The 13,160-nt window shown below is 45.1% G+C and overlaps 1 protein-coding gene and 1 pseudogene across 1 annotated transcript in view; one reads left to right on the forward strand and one right to left on the reverse strand.

Moving 5' to 3' along the window:
• Positions 1–383: 383 nt before the first annotated feature.
• On the reverse strand, positions 384–843 carry LOC105983594 (annotated as a pseudogene).
• A 4,366-nt stretch (positions 844–5,209) lies between these two features.
• Positions 5,210–13,160, forward strand: part of Asxl2 (additional sex combs like transcriptional regulator 2) — a 94,997-nt gene continuing 87,046 nt past the window's right edge. Inside the window, exon 1 of the mRNA XM_013013735.1 lies at positions 5,210–5,546. Coding sequence (XP_012869189.1) covers positions 5,490–5,546 — 57 coding nt within the window. The 5' untranslated portion in view covers positions 5,210–5,489. The remainder of the gene's footprint in view (positions 5,547–13,160) is intronic.

The following is a 13,160-nucleotide window of genomic DNA, read 5'->3' on the forward strand; positions in this document are numbered from 1 at the left end:
GCCTGGGCACTGTCTCTGAGCTCTTCAGTTCAAGGTAAGCCCTCTACCACTTGAGCCACAGCACTACTTCTGATTTTTCTGGTGGTTAATTGGAGATGAGTCTCATGGAGGGCTCAGTGGTAGAGTGCTTGCCTTGCACGTATGAGGCCGAGTTTGATTCCTCAGCACCAGATAAGCAGAAAAAGCTGGAAGTGGTGCTGTGGCTCGGGTGGTAGAGTGCTCACCTTGGGCTAAAGAGCTGAGGGACAGTGCCTGGGCCTAGAGTTCAGGTCCCACAACTGACTCCCCCCCACAAAAAAAGTCTCAGATCGAAGCCTCCTGAGTAGCTAGGATTACAGGTGTGAGCCACCAGTACCTGGCTTTTTTTTTTTTTTTAACATCTCTTAGGCCATAGGTTCCAATAACTCAGGCTCTTTTCTGTTCGTTCTCACAAAGTGTACTTCTCTGGGTGGAGCAGGCTGGTGCTTCAGTTAAACCCAGGTTCCTTTCTCTTTGGCCTCCTTCTTTTTCTGGTCATTTTCCTTCACTGGTTTCAGGCTATCTCGGCTCTTAGAGTGTTTAATATGCTCAATATGCACATAATCCTCTTGGCAAAGATCTTACCCTTAACTTGTTTACAACAATGCCAACAGCATGCTGGGTAACACTGTAGACCTGTCCAGTTTTGCCACGGTAACATTTGTGGGGCATTCCTTTTTGAACAGTCCCCATTGCCTTGCTGTCTACAATGTCACCCTTCTTGTAGATTCTCAGGTATGTGGCCAGAGGAATAACTCCATGTTTCCTGAAGGACCTAGAGAACATGTATCGGGTACCTCTCCTCTTCCCCTTTGTGTTCATCATTTTGACAAGTTATGGGAAGATGGTGGTTCTGGCCAAAAGATCCGACTTCCATTTTTTTTTTTTTCTGTCAATCCTGGGGCTTAAACTCAGGGCCTGGGCACTGTCCTTCAGCCTCTCTGTGCACAAAGCCAGCACTCTACCACTTGAGCCATAGCACCAATTCTGGTGGTACTGAGGAATTGAACCGAGGGCTTCATGCATGCTAGACAAGCTCTCTACCACCAAGCCACATTCCCAGCCCTAGACTTCCATTTCTTTTTGTTTGTCAGTCGTGGGGCTTGAACTCTGGGCCTGGGCGCTGTCCCTCAGCTCTTCAGCTCAAGGCGAGCTCTCTACCACTTGAGCTACAGCGCCACTTCCGGTTTTCTGGTGGTTTATTGGAGATAGGAGTCTTATGGTCTCTCCTGCCCGGGCTGGCTTTGAACCGCGATCCTCAGATCTCAGCCTCCTGAGTAGCTAGGATTATAGGCATGAGCCACCAGTGCCCGGCTAGACTTCCATTTCTTAAGGCATAGAAAAGCATTGTTGCACTTAGAAGGGCAGAGGAATAGGTAGAAGGTGTGGAAGTATAGTCAGTGAGAATAGGCCATACTTTCAAGAAAAGAGAAAATGGTATGATAGAGTAGCGTGTTAGAATAAAAACTTTTATAGCTGGGTACTGGTGGCTTATGCCTATTAGTTCTAGCTCTATAGGAGGCTGAGATCGGAGGATCATAGTTCAAACCCAGCCCAGGCAAGAAAGTCTTTGAGACTTGACTCTTACCTTTAATAAACTACTCAGAAAAAGCTGGAAGTGACACTGTGGCTCGAGTGGTAAAGCGCTAGCTAGAAGATCAGGGACAGCCGGTGGCTCACACCTGTAATCCTAGCTACTTAGGATGCTGAGATCTGAGGATCTAGGTTCAAAGCCAGCCTGGGCAGGTAAGTCCGTGAGACTCTAATCTCCAATAAACCACCAGAAAACCAAAAGTGGCATTGTGGCTCAAGTGGTAGAGAGCTAGCCTTGAGCTGAAGAGCTAAGGGACAGCGCCCAGGCCCAGAGTTCAAGCCCCATGACCAAAAAAAAAAAAGGAAGATCAGGGACAGAGTTCTAACTTCAAGCCCTAAATAAATAAATAAAGACGTATATACTGAAACTGGAAAGGTCTTGAACATGTTTATAAAGGGAGATAGAAAGGAATCACAGCAAAAAAAAAATATAGGGAAAAAGCAAGACTAGTAGTGGGCTGGGAAGGTGACTCAGTGGTAGAGTGCTTGCCTTGCATGCATGAGGCCCTGGGTTTGATTCCTCCGCACCACATAAACAGAAAAAGCCAGAAGTGGCACTGTGGCTCAAGTGGTAGAATGCTAGCCTTGAGCTAAAGAGCTGAGGGACAGCTCCCAGGCCTAGAGTTCAGGCCCCACTACCGACAATACAAAACAAAACAAAACAAAGACTAGTTAATAGAACAATATTCTAAAGACGGTGAGAAAGGATTAATATATGGTGTGCAGTATACTATGGTAGGCAGGGGGTTAGGATTGGCAAGTTTATGGGAAAATCTATCCCTATGCATGAATTGAAAATAGAAATGGCTGTGAAGCTAAGGTTATGTCTAATCAAGAACTATAGAGCATGTCTTAGTGAGCATGGGTAGAGTTTTAAGAAGCTAAAGGGCTTACTGGCAGAGTGCTTGCCAAGCATGCATGAGGCCCTAGATTCAATCCCTCAGTACTATATAAATGGAATAATTAATTTAAAAAGAAGCTGGATACAGCATTCTGAAAGGGTAGGGTCAGAGTAGAAACAGAATACTTAAGGAAATCTAGAATTAGAGATGATAAGAGACATAAATAGGCATAGCAAGTGGAATAGGCAATGGTACAAACATAATTTTATGGTACTAGTAAATAATCTAGATTTGTAGGTTAAAAAGAACTGAGTTGTCACAGTCACTATCCTTGAAATTAATCTGGTGGTGGCTCTTCAAAAGCACAGTAGGAGAATCTGATCTATAGGGTATGAAAACAAGATGGGGTAGAACTCTTAGCACCATGCAACCAGCCTAGGCAACAGGTACAGATTGAGCTGAGTGCTAGTGGCTCTTGCATGTAAGCCTAGCTACTCAGGAGGCTGAGATCTGAAGATCATGGTTTAAAGCCAGTCAGGTCAGGAAAGTCCGTAAGACTTTTATCTCCAATAAACCACCAGAAAAACCAAGTGGTACAGTGCTTGCCTTGAGCTGAAGAGCTGAGGGACAGCACTAGGCCCCACAACTGACAAAAAAACAACTACCAACAACAATAATAGGTACAGATTGAGCAGGGTTTTTTTTTCCTGTTGTTTATTTATTTATTTAGTCTTGGGGCTTGAACTCAAGACCTGGGCACTTTCCTGAGCTTCTTTTTATCAAGGGTAGTACTCTTATCACTTGAGCCACAGCACCACTTCTGGAGTTTTCTGTTTATATGGTACTGAGGAAGTGAACCCAGGGTTTCATGCATGCTAGGCAAGCACTCTACCACTAAGCCACATTCCCAGTCCAAGCAGGGCTTTTTGAACTGACTGTAGATACAGGTTTTAAGGTGGCACATACCATATGTATTGTGAACAGTGCTAAGGGCTAATGGAGGAATTTGTAAAAATATGTCCCAATTAATTGCTGATATAGAGAAGAGTGATCAATGAATGACGATCTCCCGAACTTCTTTGCTCATTGTAGCAGACTCATGAAAAACTGAAGGATGGGGATGTAGCTCAGTGGCTGAGTACTTACCCAGCATTTATATGCAAGGCTCTGGGTTTGACTCCTAGAAATTAAACCAAAACCAACAAAAATGAGGAAAAAAAAAAAAAAAGGAAAACTGCCAGTGGCGCATGCCTACAAATCCTAGCTACTTGGGAGGTTGACACCTGAGGATCACGGTTCAAAACAAGTCCAGGCAGGAAAGTCTGTGAGACTGTTCTCTATTAACCACCACCACCACCAAAAAAAAAAAAAAAGTGGAGCTGTGGCTTAAGTGATAGAACACTAGTTTTGAGCACAAAAATCTCAGGGGCAGCACCCATACCCTGAGTGCGAGCCTCAGAACTGGTACAAAAAAAAAAAAGAAAAAAATCAAGGTACTTATGAGACCTTTTCTTTAGAAAAAACAAAAACAAAAAAACTACATATACAGCACAAAATATTGCCAATCACTGTAAACAGGGAAGAGTGTCCATGAAGTTATGAAAGACATCCATCCATGGAGGTTGTCCATGCTTGGCAAGCTCTGTACTACATAAATACATCCCAGTTCCTATACATTCTTCTTCTTTTTTTGGGGGGGGGTCCGGTCTTGAGGCCTGAACTCTGGGCCTGGGCGCTGTCCCTCAGCTCTTCAGCTCAAGGCTAGCGCTCTACCACTTGAGCCACAGCACCACTTCCGGCTTTTTTCTTTTTGCTTATGTGGTGCTGAGGAATCTAACCCAGGGCCTCATGCATGTAAGGCAAGCACTCTACCACTGAGCCACTTTCCCAGCCCCCCTATACATTCTTCTTAAAAACTTATATAAAGGCATGGACATAGATAATGCAAGGGGAGGTGCCAAATGCTGGCTCTTTCAGAATAATCTAGTTAGAAACATTACAAATTATGGTTTTTGACCACACACATAGCTAAATCATTCAACAGATATTTAACAGACACCTGACGTATTCAGATGCTGTGCCAGAGACTGAGGTTATCCAGATTAAACAGCAAGAAAAAACGACTTCTATCGTATATGAGACTATTCACGCACAAGTAATTAATAAGTGGCCATACAAAAGTCATATAAGTTGGAGAGGCAAACTTTGGGAGGCAAACTCTGAGCTGGCCACTTGACATTTGTTTTCTCCACATCCCATACTATAATTTGGCAAATCACACTGCTGTCTCATCTATACAAGGGGACTACTAAATCGAATTGCTGCGGATCTTCAAAATGAACGTACATGAGGAAACACAAGCGCGAGGCCTACTAGAAGTGACAGTTGGCAGCACCACCCCTTGAAGGAACAAGCCGGCTCTTCACCGTCTCCAGATCCGCTCCGAGCTTCGCACGCGGTCACAGTCCACTCGACGAGTGGCTTTGGAAAGATCAAGTTCCGCTTCCGCAGGGAGGTTTTTTTTTTTTTTTTCTGTGGGCGTGGCTGCCAAGCAGGCGTCAGACGCAGGCTGAAGGAGGCCCATCCTCATGCGCATGCTCCTGAGGCGAGGCGGAGACCGGAAAGAAGGGGGCGGGGCGAAACAACTCCTAGGCCAGCGGGCTCCCTCGCCCTGTGGTCGGGTGCGGGAGAGCGGGAGCGCGCGCGCGTTCGCGTGTCCGGCTCCTTACAGTAGTGACGGCCGCGCGGGAGCGGTCACATGACCTTAGCGGCTGCCTGTACAGTAAGAACCCAATATGGCAGCGGCGGTAGCAGTGGCAACGGCAGCAGGACCGGCCGCCCCATAGACGCCCCCTCACGCCCGCGTTCCTTCCCCGCCGCTTCCTCCGCTAGGGTGCTCCTCCGGCCCGACTTCCCCTTTTTCCCACCTTTCCCGGCACCGCGGGAAAAGCAGCGCAGGGCAGAGCAGAGCAGAGCAGACAGGGAGGGCGGCCGGAGCCGGGACACGGGAGCCTCCCAGTCAGTTCAAGACCCGACATGAGGGAAAAGGGCCGTAGGAAGAAGGGCAGGACCTGGGCGGAGGCCGCCAAGACGGTAAGGGGGAGGGGGAAGGCTGGGGGGATTTGGTTCCCTCGTCGCCCGCCTGTCGCCGGGGAAGGGAGGTCACTGGCTCCTGCGACCCGGCGGAGGGGCCATGAAACCCAGCGGGAAGGGCGGCGGTTAGGTCGGGACTGCCGTCCCGGTGGGGGGTCGAGGCGCCCGCGGAAGGGGAGGGGGTCGCGGCGGGGCTGCGGCTGCTCCCGGGGTCGGCGACGAGTCCTCCTGGTGTTTTCAAGCTGTGTGTCCGGGTCACGTCTCCGTCGCCCCCACTCCGGCAGCCCCCGCCCCCGGCACGGGAAGTCTGTTGTTGCTTGCACCCTAACCGGTTCTTCTCCCTGGGGCTCCTGGAGAACCCCCATTGGATGCTGGCAGGAGAAGGCTTGTGCGTGCGTTCGCCTCGGAAATAAAGGCGGGGGGGAGCTGGAGCTCGGGAGATTTCACCCGCTACAGCCGACGTGCCGTCTGACCCCGGCCCCCCCGCGTTACTGGCTCCCGGAGCCGACGCGAGGTCACGAGGCTTTTGTTTTTGTTTGCTGTTGGAGCGGAAAGTGCTGGAGGTGTTTAGAAACGAAGTAACAGGTGGGACTTGTAGGATTTTCTCCCCCCCCCCTTTTTTTTTCTGTTTCCGTAGAGACCTAGTCTGAACCAGGCAGCAATGCATGGTGGGACATGTAGTTCAGCCGGCCTTTACTCCTCCCTAGTCCGAAGTGAAGGTGGACTGATAAAGTTAGGATTAGTCGGCAGATAATTTTTTTTCTTCCAATTTTGTTATAAGGATATTTAGAGGTAGGTTTTTTTTAAACTCTTGGGCATTAGTGAGAACTTCTGTTGTGCTTTAAGAACAAATGAAAGAACAAATACAACAAAAATAAATAAAAATTTCTATATAGAGAAATAAACCATTACAGCCTGGCACCCAGGATTCATGCCTGTAATCCCAGCTACCCTGGAAGCTGAGATCTGAGGATCATGATTCGAAATCAGCCCAGGCAGGAAAGTCCCATCTCCAACCAGCAAAAAGCTGTAAGTGGATCTGTGGCTCAAGTAGTTGAGAGATAGCCTTGTGTAGAAAAAGCCCAGGGACAACACCTGGGCCCTGAGTTCAAGACCCAGGAGTGGCACAAAATAACCATTAGAAGAAAAGTGAAGCTCTGTTCATCCTTAAAGGTGCAAAGTAACACAAACAGTAATATTTGAAGCCCAGTGCAGGTGGCTTACTCCTGCAATCCTGGCTTACTCAGGAGGCTGGGATCTGAGGATTGTGGTTCAAAGCCATCCTGGGCAGGAAAACTGTTGCAACGCATCTCCAAATAACAGAAAACTGGAAGTGGCTCTGTGGCTTGAAGTGGTAACAGTGCTAGTCTTGAGCAAAAAAGCTCAGGGACAGCGTCTAGGCCCTGAATTCAAAACCCACGACCGACTCCCCAACAAAAACCCCAAACAAACACAAACCTAGTAATGTATGGTCAACATTGAGCATCCTTGTCAAGGAATGTGTATAGGTCACCTTTTTTTTTTTTTTTTAAGTGAGGTATTTCTGAATACAAAAGTAGTAATACGGGGCTGGGAAGGTGGCTCAGTGGTAGAGTGCTTGCCTTGCATGCATGAGGCCCTAGGTTCTCAGCACCACATAAGCAAAAAGAAAAAAGCTAGAAGTGGTGCTGTGGCTCAAGTGGTAGAGCGTTAGCCTTGAACTGAAGAGCTGAGGGACAGCGCCCAGGCCCAGAGTTCAGGCCCCATGACCGGACCACCCTCCTCCCCCCCCCCAAAAAAAAAGTAGTAAATATTCACTGTGGGGAAATTTGGAAAACTATAGAAAAGTCTAAAGAAGAAAGTTAAAGGATATAACTGCTTTACCATACCTTAATTCTGTAGCCTGGTTTCCATAAACCTGGATATGTGTATTCATCTGCATTTGTTTTGTAGGTTATGAGATAGAGTTGATGAATCTTCCACTTGTGTTTGTTTTTGTGGAAATTGTGGTGGTGGTGGTGGTGGTGGTGATACGAGGTGGTACTAGGGCTTAAGTTCAGGGCCTGGTATCTTTTTTGCTTAAGTCTTATACTCAACCACTTGAGCCACAGTTCTACGTCCAACTTTTAATTGGTTAATTGGAAATAAAAGTTTCACCAATTTTTCTTCTTGGGCTAGTTTCTAATCTCAGTCCTCAGATCTCAGCTTCCTGAGTACCGAGTATTACAGATGTGAACCACAGGCATCTGGTTAGCTATTAATTCTTAGTGATTGCTTAGTATTCTATTGTTTTTGGATGTATTAACATATATATATTTTTTGGGTTCAGTCGTGGGCCTGAACTCTGGGCCTGGGCGCTGTCCCTCAGCTCTTCAACTCAAGGCTAACGCTCTACCACTTGAGCCACAGCGCCACTTCTGGCTTTTTTCTTTTTGCTTATGTGGTGCTGAGGAACCCAGGGCCTCATGCACGCAAGGCAAGCACTCTACCACTGAGCTACCTTTCCAGCCCCTGGATGTATTACCATATTAAAAAATTGTCCCTGACTATTTGAGAGGTAGATAAGAGGCTCAGTATGTAGCCCAGGCTGTCTTTGAATAATTCTCCTTCCTTAGCCCTTCAAATATTGGGATTACAGTTTTCTGTCACCATGCCTGGTTAATTCCCCCCACCCCCTTTTATTAATTTTTTATTTTTTATTTTTATTTTTTTTTTGCAGGTTTTGAGCCTGGGTGCTGTCTCTGAGCTTTTGTGCTCAAGGCTAGTGCTGAGCTACAGCTCCAATTTTTGGTGATTAATTGGAGATTAAAATCTTATCGACTATCCTGCCTGGGCCAGCTTCTAACCAGGATTCTCCTATCTAAGCCTCCTGAGTAGCCAAGATTACCAGTGTGAGCCACTGGTGCCCAGCAATTTTTCCCCCTCTTGTAACAAGCTTCACTCACATATTTCTGGGCTTTTTTTTTGGGGGGGGGGTCAGTTCTGGGGTCTGAACTCTGGGCCCGGGCTCTGTCCCTCTGCTCTTCAGCTCAAGGATAGTGCTCTACTTGAGCTACAATGCCACTTCTGACATTTTCTGCTTATGTGGTGCTAAGGAATCGAATCCAGGACCTCATGCATGCAAGGCAAGCAGTCTACCATTGAGCCACCTTCCCAGCCCTGGACATGTTTTAATGTATTCATGTACATTGTATATGTATATACATTTGTGTTGAAATAAGGGATAAGAGAATAAGAAGTTATAAACTTGTACTTGGGATATATCCTTACAAATCTTTAAAACTTTGAGCCAAGTTATAAGCTCACCCTAAAGTTAGAAAGTTTCTATTTCTTCACCACTTTTCTCTGTAGTCCAAGTAACAATAATCATGCAGTATCAATAAAGAGATTGCATTTTTTTTTGGTTTTGTTTTATAGGACAGGGTCTGGTCTCCAACTTATGTGCCTTGGATTCATGAATATAGAGATTATAGATGTGTGCCAACATACTTGCCTTTTTTTTCAGCTTGATGCAAATATTGTAAATATTCCATATCTGTGATAGACTTTATCACAGTGACAGATACCTAGAGAAAGTTTAAAATGAGTAAGGGTTTATTTTGGCTCAAAGTTTCAGAGGTTTCAGTCCAAGGTTGGCTGACTCCATTGCTTTGAGCCTGAGGTAAGGTGAATATTTTGGCAGTGAGAACTGCTTGCAGAGACTACCTTCCTCATAGTAGCCCATAAGCAGAGAGAGACTGTACACACCAGGGACAAATCAGGTCCAGCTTCCTCTTAACATTTTTCCTACTGCCCAATATTATTATTGTATTGTTAGTCATCAGTGAATCAGTCCACTAATGAAGTCAGAATACTTGTGATTCAATCACTTCTCAAAAGATTCACCTCTGAACACTTCTATACTGGAAACTAAGTTTTCAACACATAAGCCTTTTGGGGAAATAACCTCATAGCCAAACCTGAATAATATCTGTGCTGTCAAATGCTGCAACCACTAGTCACATGTGACTATTAGAACACCTAACTAAGTGTAGCTTGTTTAAGGACCTGCATTTTAAATTTTACCTACTTTTTATTATTTGAAGTTTATTTAAGTGTGTTTACTTAAGTGTGGCTAGGAGCCCCATTATTGAACAATGTAGATGTGAGGTAACTTGTGCTTATTGACTATAGGTCTCTTTCCAAACTTGTCTGGTCAGGTCAGTTACTTTTTTTCTCACAGCTTCACTTCCAACTTTTTTATTATCACTATTTTTCATTGTTATTATAAAGATGATATACAAAGGGGTTACAGTTACATAAGTCAGGTAAAGAGTACGTTTCTTTTATTTATTTTGTTGGTCGTGGGGCTTGAACTCTGGGCTTGGGCGCAATTTCTCAGCTCTTCAGCTCAAGGCGAGCTCTCTACCACTTGAGCCACCGCACCACTTCTGGTTTTCTAGTGGTTTATTGGAGATTAGTCTCATGGACTTTCCTGCCCCTGCTGGCTTTGAACCGTGATCCTCAGATCTCAGCCTCCTGAATAGCTAGGATTACAGGTGTGAGTACTTTTCTTTCTTTTTTTTTTTGGTCCGGTCATGGGGCCTGAACTCTGGGCCTGGGCACTGTCCCTCAGCTCTTCAGCTCAAGGCTAGTGCTCTACCATTTGAGCCACAGTGGTACTTCTGGCTTTTTTTCATTTTGCTTATGTGGTGCTGAGGAATCGAATCCAGGGCCTCAGGCATGCAAGGCAAGCGCTCTGCCACTGAGCCACCTTCCCCAGCCCAAGAGTACATTTCTTTTTGGACAGTGTTACCCCTTTTGTTCTCTCCCATTTTTCTCCTCCCAACCCCACCCACAAAATTGTATAGTTCATTTTCCGCATAGTGTCTAGTGAGTCAGCATTTGCTGACCCTTGGTCCCTAAATTTTTGTGCAGCTTTTTTTCTTTTTTTAAAATTTTTTATTTATTTTTTATTGTGAAAATACTGTACGGAGGAGTTACAATTAGATGGGCAAGATAATGAGTGTATTTCTTATCAAGCTTTTTTTTTTTTTTAACAATTGGAGAAGAGAATCTTACAAACTCTTCCTCCTCAGGATGGCTTCATATTGGGATTCTCATATCTTGAGCCATCCTTGCCTGGTCTGTTTTCACTCTGTGTGTGTGTGTGTGTGTGTGTGTGTGTGTCATCTTGAGCCATCCTTGCCTGGTCTGTTTTCACTCTTTGTGTGTGTGTGTGTGTGTGTGTGTGTGTGTCATCTTGAGCCATCCTTGCCTGGTCTGTTTTCACTCTGTGTGTGTGTGTGTGTGTCATCTTGAGCCATCCTTGCCTGGTCTGTTTTCACTGTGTGTGTGTGTGTGTGTGTGTGTGTGTGTGTGTGTGTGTGTGTGTGTCCGTGTGTCCGTGTGTCCGTGTGTCCGTGTGTCCGTGTGTCCTGGGCTCTGTCCTTGTGCATTTTTTTCAACCAGTCCTGGGGTTGAACTCAGGGCCTGGGCTCTGTTCTTGAGCTCTTTATGCTCAAGGCTAGTGTTCTACCACTTGAGCCATACTGTTACTTCTGACTTTTTCTGAGTAGTTTATTGGAAATAAGAGTCTCATAGACTTTCCTGCCTGGGCTGACTTTGAACTGAGATCCTCAGATCTCAGCCTCCTGCGTAGTTATGTTTACAGGTGTGAGCCACCTGTGCCTAGCTCCCTGAGCTTTTTTGCTCAAGGTTAGTGTTCAATCACTTGAGGCACAGTGTCACTTCCAGCTTCTTGGTGATTAATTGGAGATAAGCATTTCATGTACTTTTCTGGCTGGGCTGGCTTTGAATCTCAGTCCTCAAATCTTGGCCTTCTGAGTAGCTAGGTTTACAGGTGTGTTCCATTGGTGCCTGACTGTTTCAACTTTTTTTTTTTTTTTGGTGCTAATCTTGGAGCTTGAACTCAGGGCCTGTGTATTATCCCTGAGCTTTTTCTGCTCGTCTACCACTTGAGCCACAGCTCCACTTCCAGCTTTTATTTATTTACTTATTTATTTTTGTGATTAATTTTTCAGTCTCATAAACTTTCTTCCCCGGGCTGGCTTTTGAACCACAATCCTCATATTTCAGCCTCCTTAGTAACTAGCATTACAGGCATGAGCTCCTGGCACTTGGCCTGTTTTTACTTTCAAGTGAGCATAATTTGAATAAAGCTAGCCAAGAAAGGTCAGGATATTTGCCTCCAGGATATTTTCTTTTGGTCATGGTTTCACTATGTAGTCCAATCATTGAACTCAGGGTCCTCCTACCTTAGCCTTCTCAGTGCTGAGATGTGTGCTACTACAACTAGCTGCTGCTGCTGCTGCTCCTGCTGCTGCTGCTGCTGCTGCTGCTGCTGCTCCTGCTGCTGCTGTTGCTGTTGTTTCTTTTCTGTTTTGGGGGGTGGGGAGGGATTAGTCCTGGTGTTTGAAGTTAAGGGCCTCACATTTGCAAGGCTGGTGTGATAGTGCTGAGCCGGTTTCTCCATTCCTTTTTTCTCTGGTTATTTTTAGAATCAAATCTCCCTACCTGGAAATGAGTGTGTCTGAGTTGAGATCTGTTAACTTATAGGCTACAGTTATCTCTGGGGTCTCGGGATGCCACCATGTCCAGCTTCTTTCCCTAGGGAAGGAGTTGCAGAGTTTTTTGCCCAGCGTGTTCTAGTGTCACTTCCTTCCAACTCAGCCTCCCACATCATTTAGGATGACAGGTGCACACTACTGTGTTCAGCTATGGGTTGAGAAAAGAGTCTTTTGAACTTTTCTACATAGGCTGGCCTCAAACTGAGATTCTCCTGTTCTTAGCCTCCCAAAGTAGCTGGGATTACAGGTGTGAGCCATGAGTATCTGGCTATTTGGACTTTGGGGAAATGTCTGTTAATTCTGACTTTTCTTGACAGAATTTAAATCATTAGTAAATACATGTGAACTTGGTTCTGGGCATCAGAGGACACTGTAAGACTTATTAGTTGTAGTGTTTTATGAATTAGTTGGTTCATCTTTTAGCAAAAGTTATGTTGTGAAAGACTCAATTGAAAATAATTTGCTACTAGAGTCATTGGAGTTCACCGTTTGGGATGGCTCCTATCATCTTGAATCCTTAACTCACTGGTGTTTGAATTATTTAGTAGTTGATTTAGCCATATTCAATTTCAAATTGTCAGTGCTGCTAGTCACTTATTTTTCTTTCCTTTTTTTTTTTGGCTGGTACTAAGCTCTGAATCAAAATTTCTAGGCAGGCTCTCTATCTCTAAGACATATCTCTAGCTCTCCTTTTTACTTAAAATAATTTTTTGAGACAGTTATGTAGCTCAAACTAGCCACTAGGCCTGGGTAGCCCCAACCTTTGTTTGGAGTGCTAGGATTACAGGTGTGCAGTACCATGTTGGCTTAGTAGTTATTTCTAAGTAACAACACAAGATTTTAAATGTGTTACTATTGATATACTAGTTGCCTCTCTGATTTGAGAGGTTCTGATAAATTGTGTAGATTTACAATGGATGTAACCATGGAATTATTTTAATTACAGAGGTGATTTTAAAAAGGAGTTATAAAAAAAAAGGAGTTATAGTTAGCTGGGCATCCGTAGTGCATGTATGTAATCCTAGATGCTCAGGAGGCTGATATCTGAGGATCGACATTCAAAGCC

Source organism: Dipodomys ordii, unplaced genomic scaffold, assembly GCF_000151885.1.
Source record: "Dipodomys ordii isolate 6190 unplaced genomic scaffold, Dord_2.0 Scaffold20, whole genome shotgun sequence".
NCBI classification, from domain to species: domain Eukaryota; kingdom Metazoa; phylum Chordata; class Mammalia; order Rodentia; family Heteromyidae; genus Dipodomys; species Dipodomys ordii.